This window comes from Rhincodon typus, chromosome 11 (genome assembly GCF_021869965.1).
Source record: "Rhincodon typus isolate 14 chromosome 11, sRhiTyp1.1, whole genome shotgun sequence".
NCBI lineage: Eukaryota > Metazoa > Chordata > Chondrichthyes > Orectolobiformes > Rhincodontidae > Rhincodon > Rhincodon typus.
The window spans coordinates 54366583-54375565 of record NC_063342.1 but is presented as its reverse complement, the minus strand read 5'-3'; the positions used below and the strand labels follow the sequence as shown (position 1 = coordinate 54375565).

Here is an 8983-nt window from a genome sequence, read left to right as displayed (position 1 = left end):
GTCACTGTGTGGACTTATGAGCATCTGCAACCAGTTCGAATTGGAAAGATGAAGTCATGTTCTTTGGGAACTGGGTTGACCAATATTTTATTTTCTTCACCGTCAGGACAGATTACCAGAAGGTGCTGAAAATATGGTTCAAAGGGGCTGGACTGTGTGCAAAAACTAGGGAGGAGCCTATTGCCAGGGTGAGGCAGAAACTGGGCTTTCGGGACCACTGCTGCTGCTCCATTGTGGGTAAAAACCTGGTCATCTGATGTGAGGCACTCTCTCTGTTGTCGTACGTGGCATTCCCAGAAACTGTGCTGTTTCAGTCACCCGAGCCATCTTCCAGTTCATCTGGAGGTCTAAGATGCACCGTATCTGCAGGGATACCATGTACAAAGCTCTGGATAAGGGTGTGGAGAATGTACCCAATGCCGCCCACATCTTGATGGCCACCTTTGTGTTTGGCTGCATCATGTACTGAGGTTCTGACTGGCCCTGGAATGCTCCAAGTAGTTGGACCATTCCGTATCATTTGTCCTTCATGGAGAAATTTGCAAAGAAAACACCTTTGATCACAAGTCCATCGGGCAGTGCTCAGCACATAGCATGCCTGAGACCCTGCGGGGAAAAAGAGACTGTGCATCCTGTTGGGTTGTTCCCTGAGCAGACCATCCAGGTCATTTGGCAGAATGCCTCATCACCAGAACTTTCCAACAAGCATCAAGAAATCGCTTGGCTGTTGGTGAGAAGGGCACTGCCTGTGAGACCCTTCATGTACACCCGTACTGTGTGCACCACTGCATGCAGTTCTTGAAGCAACTGTGCGGGGTCGAGAGACTGTGATACATCTCCTTCCGAAATGTACCTTTGCAAAGGAAATCTGGAGAAAGATGCATTGGTTTTTGTTCAGGTTTGTCCTGATGCAGCACTCTGTGCTCCAAGGTCTGTTCGCCGAGAGGCACTCTGAGATAGGCATTGAATGTGCCTGGGCGACCATCGACTTGGTGAAAGACTCTCTTTGATCTGCCCGAAACTTGTTGGCCTTCCAGAGCAAAAGGTCGACTGGGACACTGCAACGTGCAGGACTTCGTGCTGAGGGACGACTTAAATCTTGGGGCAGCTGCAGCAAAGGCACAGTGAGGAAAGACCACTGTCTAAGGTCTTTCTGCTGAAGTTAACTGGGTGTCCATTCAGTTATCAGACCCTCACGATTCCTCAAATGGATGTAAATAAGTAAGCAATGCTTTGGGTTTGTTTGTTTTACACATGTAAAGTGTAAACAATCAAACTGCTCCAGAGACTATGTACATAAAGTTTTTTTATGAGTCAAGTTTATTGTTGAAATAAAAAGAAATGTGATAGGTGGCCAGGGTGTATTCTGCTGCAGGTTGGTAATACTGTGAGCTTGGTGAAAGGAGAGGTAAAAGTTTTAAATTTTAAGGGTTAATCTTGTGCAATGTCTAGGATTATTTGCTTGAAATTTTGCACATTATTAAAATTGCTGTTTTGGGACACGTAGCTTGGGGTGAGAGGGGGCAAACCTGCATGGGTCTTGAACTGCTTAGCTGAGTTTGGAAAAAGAGGGAAATTATGAGAAAGTGGTGAGTAGATTGGTTGTTGAGCAGCTGTATTAGGGACTGTGTTTCAATCCCAGTAATTTCGAAAATCGTAAACTTCTAAATGAGCACAGGTACAGGAGAGGGAGATGACTTATCAAGAAGAGTGAAGAAATTCCACTTTCTACCAATCCATAGTTTAGAGTTTACAGTGCAAGAAACTTAATTTTTTTTCATGTTTAGCTTAAATTTTGGTTAAGACTTACTTAATTTAAGGTATGGTAGCGGAGCTCAGTCCCAAGTGTTGCCCAGCCTGCAATAAATGGGAAATCATAAATGCTTCTGGCAGTGTGGATGGCCACATCTCCAGGAAGTGCTACCAGTTTGACCTAGCTTGAGAATTAGGTTTTGGAGCTTGAGCGTCAACTGGAGGCACTACGGCTCACTGTAGGGTTAACTCTTATGTGGAAAACACATTCTTAGATGTGTCCACCTCATGATTTAAGGACGTGCAATCAGGACAGGAATGGGTCACCAGGGATGTCATCAGGAAAACCCCAGGGTACATCTCTCACACATACAGTTGTGTGTGTTGGGAAATGGTGAGATTGATGGTTCCTCTGGGAAGTGCATCTACAGCCTAGCTGCATGAAGCAGGAGGAAAACGAGAGGACAATCGATAGTAGTACAAGTCTCGAGAGTAAGTGATAGAGATGTTTCTGCAGCTGCAGGTAGGACTCCTGGATACTGTGGTGCCTACCTGAGGCCAGGATCGGAGATGTCACTAAACAGCTGTTAGACACTCTGAAGTGGGAATGTAAACAGTCAGAGCTTGTGGCTCACATTGGGACCAATGACACAGGTAGAAAGAGTGCTGAGGTCCTGCAGCAAGATTTTAGGGAGCTACTTAACAAATTGAAAAGCACAAACTTGAGGTTGGTAATCTTTGGATTATCCCTAGTACCATGTGCTAATGAGAACAGGAGTAGGCCAATGGAGCAGTTTGGAGTGATACGCAGACAAACATAACAGAAAAAAAGTCAGCCTGGAAGGTAGAGCATATATAGTCAGGTTAAGGCACAAGGGAGAATGGTATATCTGGGTGGCATTTGTTTTAATGCAAGGAGTCTTGTCAGTAAGATAGATGAGTTGTGACTGCTAAATAACAAATTGGGTGCAGAATTGCGAGTTCAATAATTCAGGATGTAGAATCATCAGGCAAGATGGGGAGACTGTAAAAGAGGAGATGGTGTTGCATTAGTGATTGAGGGGTCAATTACAGCAATAACAATAGGATAAATCGTTCTTCAATTCAGCCAACATGGGTGAAACTTAAAAAGGGGGCAATCACATTGTGTGTGTGTACTATAAACTGTCAAACTGTCATTGAGAGATTTCTGAGAGCTTTGTGCCTTTAATTCATCAAGGCAATGAATATGAGAGGAGGACAGTTATGATTTTGCTGTATCAGACCACAGTTGGAATTCTGAATGCATCTCTGGTTGCCACAGAATAGGAAGGATGTGACTGCTCTAGAGAGAATGCATGGGATGTTACATGGACTGGAGTGTTTCAGCTAGAAGATTGAGATTTAAAACCTAGAGTTGCTTTCCTTACAGCAGAGAAGGATGAAGGAGACCTGACTGATATATACAAAATCATGAGGGTCATAGACAGGGTAGCAAGGACAAAATCTCCCCTTAGTAGAGGAGTCAATAACCAAGGGGCATAGGATTAACAAAGGGGCAGGAGATTTGCGTAAGAATTATTTTCATGAAGTTGGTGTGTGTATTTGGAATGTGCTGAAAGGGTGGTGGAGGTGGGAACTATCACAGTATTTAAAAAGTGTTTAGATGAACATAGAACTCTTTGGGCCAAGTGCTGTAAAATGATACTCGAGAGTCGGTATGTACTTGATGACTGGAGGACACAATTGACCAAAAGTCTATTTCCATGCTGGAAAACTTTGACTGTATGACTGTGGGGAAGCAATGGCCTAGTGGTGTTATCGCTGGACTGTTAATCCAGAGACCCAGATAACACTGTTCTGGGTTTGAATCCCGCCACGGCAGATGGTGCAATTTGAATTAAATAAAAAATAACTGGAATCAGGAATCTAGTGATAAACATGAATCCATTGCCAATTGCTCGTTCACCTTTAAGGAAGGAAACTGTCACCCTTACCTGGTCTGGCCTACATGTGACTCCAGACCCACAGCAATGCGGCTAACTCTCAACTGCCATTTGAGGAATTAGGGATGGGCAATAAATGCTGCCTAAAAATGCGACGTCCTCATCCCCTGAATGAATAAAGAGGGAAAAAGAAAAGTTGTCTCTTGCACTGTGTAATAGTCCGGCACCTGTATGTATTTCTAAGTGATATGCAAACTGTCTGTAAACTGTTCTGTAAATTTCCTAAGAAGTAGATCTGTGATGTGAATGTTACAACACACACATCCGCTCAAGCAGAAATGACATTTGCTATTTTTATACATTGAAGGAATTTCGATACGAAGTCTCAGTGGGAAATTTCTAAACCTGATGCTTACTTTTATTTTTGTATTTTCATTTATTCTGAACCTGCCCTTGTCTCATTCCACAGAAGAAGCTGCAGGAAGTTTCTACCAAGTTCCGCTTATTCCAGAAACCAGCAAATTTTGAGCAACATCTGTTGGAGTGTAAAAGACTCCTGGATGAGGTGAAAACAGACGTGCATGTATTGGAGATGAATAGTGTGGAGCCTGAGATTGTTCAGTCCCAACTTGACCACTGTATGGTAGGTGTGGTAGCTTCATTTTTTCCCCTATTCATTGGGGTCGATTGGATGTCAATAATTGTTCTATTTCCAATAGATTTGAAACTACTAATCAATGACTTGATTACTAACCTGCAGAGTTTTTTTGTTCATGAATTTTCTGTTGGCTTAAACAGTCGTTGGCAAATGTTGGTAGTCCTAGTTTCTTTGAGTTTGATGATTCTGAATAATAAATTGACAAATGACAGGCAAAAGCAATTTTTTTCACTTATAGCTAATTTAGCAGGTAAAGGTTATTATTACCAAAATTTGTGGCATTTTAATATATCTGAATCCCACTGAAATTGTGAAAGACTTCCACATACTTAATTATTTTTTGAGGACTTCAGATCTGAAGGATCGTGGCAAATAGATTAGTTTCAAGTTTTGTGGAAGAACCTGAAGTGGTATCTTTCACAGTGATCATTGAAAGGTCACTGTGGACATTGGAGTTTTCTTTGAACAAGGCTTCCTAGAAATCACATGGCTGCTGATGATTGATTGCGATACCGCAGACCCCGTTTGGGTGTGTTTGAACAGTGACTGAATGGAGAGTGCGTTGGTCTCTCAAATTAGTTGGGAACCACGACCACTGGTCATCCCATTTATCCTATTCATGAAAAGAACTTTCTTGCTGCTTTCAGTACAAAACCTATTTGTCCTTTCATAAGTGATTGTAGTTGCATTCCAATATTGTATTTCCTGAGCAAGCTGTGTCTACAAAGACTTGATAGACTACTGAGAATGATTAATGATTCAAACACTGAAGTCAGAGTATCGGTATAATAGGCCATGAAAATGCTATAATTTGCATTTATTCTTGAAAACCCAAAAAGGATAATGTCCAGAAAGTGACTTTTTTTTAAAATGAAAGTCAGCAGAGAGAAGTCCATTTTTCTAATCACTTACCTGGTGTGGGAGGATGTGTGCTCTGGGTTATTTAGAAGCTTAAACATGCATACTTCCACATTTTCACTTGTGTATGATTTTTGCAACTTCTTTGAATAAACATTATTATGATTATTAAAATAAAAACTGGTCAATAGATTTTAATTTTACTTAAAACTACTAAATAAGATATTTAATTGACCACCTTTGTAAGTGGGAAAATCATTTCCAATGCATATTGTGATTATGAATTAGTGAGACCAGAGCAACAGTTCACCTTTCCAGCCTTGTAACACTTGAAATATTTAATTCTTTCTCATTGTAGGAATACATTCACACTTCTTCTAAGTGCATTTGCACAATTTGTATTAATTACCTTCTCAAGTAACTTGCTCCACAGACCGATGACCCTTGTCAGGAAACATTTCTGAATGACTTCCCTCCTCCTCGTAACTTTTAGTCACGGTCCCTTTGTGCTGTATCCCTGAACAAAATGTAAAATATTCCTGGATCTTGCACAGGCTAACTTTTTTACAATTCACTTAACTGCAACTCAGTCTAATAATTTTGAAAAATGACTGATCTTTCAACATCAAATTTATTGAAACAGATGCGAAAATAATCTTGTTACCTTGATGCGAAATCTGTTGACTGATGATGACTTGATCTAGTTGGGGTCCTACTCAAGACTGAACTTGCTCTGTCCAGGCTTTCATGGTTCACACTGCAAGGATTTAGCCTTCGAGCAGAACTGAGTTAAGAGCACTTTTAAGATTAAAACATGTAATTTTACTCTGACTCTTTCAAAACCCAGAGCTAAATAATAATTAATAATTGGGGAAAAATAGTACATAAATCTACCACATTCCAATCTCAGATTGCTACAGCATAAAAATATTTGTTTCTCCAGCCCTTATTAGAGCTACAGCGTACTAGATTTTTACAAGAGTTTATCTCCTGAGGTGGTGTACTGGAAACCAAATATTGTACTTTTCTTCCCCCAACTTGTAGAAATTATATAAAAGCCTGAGTGAGGTCAAGTCTGATGTGGAAACGGTGATAAAAACTGGACGTCAGATTGTGCAAAAACAGCAAACAGAGAATCCCAAGGAACTGGATGAGAGGCTTACGGCTCTGAAATTACAGTACAATGACCTTGGAGCTCAGGTTAGCAATTTCTTATGTTATTGCCGGAGATCTTTTCTGTTAGTGAGCATGTGAGTGCACGTGAATATTCTGAAGAACATCTTACAATGTGGGACATAAATATCACTGCAGGCATGTCAAAACCAAATTAAGCAAGGCTACAATTTCTCTGTATTATTAAAAAAATCAAGTGAATTTGTTTCTGCATCTACAGGACTTAACAACTTGCTCTTTTCTTCTTGTTTTAAATTTTTCATAAATAGATCACAGTAAGGAATGAAGAAATTTCCAATTTTGTTCTGGGGAATAGTAAAACAATGTAGAAAATTTATATTAGTTAGTTGGTGACATTGGCAGCTACCTTTATTGTTCTCCACTGTTATCCCTGAAAAACCTTTCTACCATGTAGTTTTTATGTTTGCGAGATCCCTTGTGGTATTGGGGTCCAACCATGAAATGTGTGATTGGGCATAACATTTCGACCAGCCTGGCTGTCAGTGAGAGCTTCCTTTCCTTGCAGGGTAAATGCGGAAACAGTCCAGTTTTTATTGCAGTTCAGCAGCTTTTGTGATAATTCATTTCAGGTGCAAGTTCACATAATTGCCAGCTTCTTAAATTGAGATTGGAATATTTTTAAGACAGGATTGAAAATTTTCATTTCCAGAGTACTGATAAGGTATCATCATGAGGAGGTTAATAAATTCCAAAAGCTATGCTTCATTGAGCTATTTGCTAGGACATACACAGCCAAAGTAGTTGAAGAATGATACCCCAACACCTCATCTTTACCATGGACGTCCAGTCCCTCTACACCTGCATTCCCCATGCAGATGGCCTTAAGGCCCTCCGCTTCTTCCTGTCCCGCAGGCCCGACCAGTCCCCCTCCACTGACACCCTCATCCGCTTAGCCGAACTCGTCCTCACACTCAACAACTTCTCTTTCAATTCCTCCCACTTCCTACAGACAAAGGGGGTAGCCATGGGTACCCGCATGGGCCCAAGCTACGCCTGCCTCTTTGTAGGTTACGTGGAACAATCCCTCTTCCGTACCTACACTGGCCCTAAACCCCACCTCTTCCTCCGTTACATTGATGACTGTATCGGTGCCGCCTCGTGCTCCCACGAGGAGCTCGAACAGTTCATACACTTCACTAACACCTTCCACCCCAACCTTAAATTTACCTGGACCATCTCTAACACCTCTCTCCCCTTCCTGGACCTCTCTGTCTCCATATCGGGCAACCACCTCGAAACCGATATTCATTTCAAGCCCACCGACTCCCACAGCTACCTAGAATACTCCTCCTCCCACCCACCTTCCTGCAAAAATGCTATCCCCTATTCCCAATTCCTTCGCCTCCGCCGCATCTGCTCCCAGGATGAGGCATTCCACTCCCGTACATCTCAGTTGTCCTCGTTTTTCAAGGACCGTAACTTCCCCTCCTCGGTGGTCGAGAACGCCCTCAACCGTGTCTCCCACATCTCCCGCACCTCATCCCTCACACCCCGTCCACGCAATAAAAACCAAAAAAGAATCCCCCTCGTCCTCACGTACCACCCCACCAACCTCCGGATCCAACGCATCATCCTCCGACACTTCCGCCATCTGCAATCCGACCCCACCACCAAAGACATCTTTCCCTCCCCACCTTTATCTGCTTTCCGGAGGGACAACTCTCTCCGTGACTCCCTTGTCCGCTCCACACTCCCCTCCAGCTCCACCACACCCGGCACTTTTCCCTGCAACCGCAGGAAGTGCTACACCTGCCCCCATACCTCCTCCCTCACCCCCATCCCAGGCCCCTAGAAGACTTTCCACATCAAGCAGATGTTCACCTGCACATCTGCCAATGTGGTATACTGCATCCGCTGTACCCGGTGTGGCTTCCTCTACATCGGGGAAACCAAGCGGAGACTCGGGGACCGCTTTGCAGAACACCTACGCTCGGTTCGCAACAAACAACTGCACCTCCCAGTCGCGAACCATTTCAACTCCCCCTCCCATTCCTCAGACGACATGTCCATCCTGGGCCTCCTGCAGTGCCACAACGATGCCACCCGAAGGTTGCAGGAACAGCAACTCATATTCCGCTTGGGAACCCTGCAGCCCAATGGTATCAATGTGGATTTCACAAGTTTCAAAATCTCCCCTCCCCCTACCGCATCCCAAAACCAGTCCAACTCGTCCCTGCCTCCCTAACCTGTTCTTCCTCCCACCTATCCCCTCCTCCCACCTCAAGCCGCACCTCCATCTCCTACCGACCAACCTCATCCCGCCCCCTTGACCTGTCCGTCCTCCCTGGACTGACCTATCCCCTTCCTAACTCCCTACCTACACTCACCTTTACTGGCTCCATCCCCGCCTCTTCGACCTGTTTGTTTCCTCTCCACCTCTCGTCTCCTCTATCCCTCTTCTATCCGCCTCCCACTCTCGCCCTATTTATTGCGGAACCCCCTTCCCCTCCCCCTTCATCAGAAAAGGGGGAGGGGAAGGGGGTTCTGAAATAAATAGGGAGAGAGTGGGAGGCGGATAGAAGATGGATGAAGGAGAGGATAGGAGGAGAGGAAAAAAACGGGCCGAAGAGGCGGGGTGGAGCCAGTAAAGGTGAGG

The 8983-nt window shown here is 43.7% G+C and overlaps 1 protein-coding gene across 2 annotated transcripts in view; it reads left to right on the top strand.

Annotated features, from left to right (window-relative positions):
* Positions 1-8983, top strand: part of dmd (dystrophin) — a 1291331-nt gene that overhangs the window by 388393 nt on the left and 893955 nt on the right. For both annotated transcript variants that reach the window (XM_048602828.1, XM_048602824.1), the window contains exons 29-30: positions 4147-4320; positions 6238-6393. In XM_048602828.1, coding sequence (XP_048458785.1) covers positions 4147-4320; positions 6238-6393 — 330 coding nt within the window. The remainder of the gene's footprint in view (positions 1-4146; positions 4321-6237; positions 6394-8983) is intronic.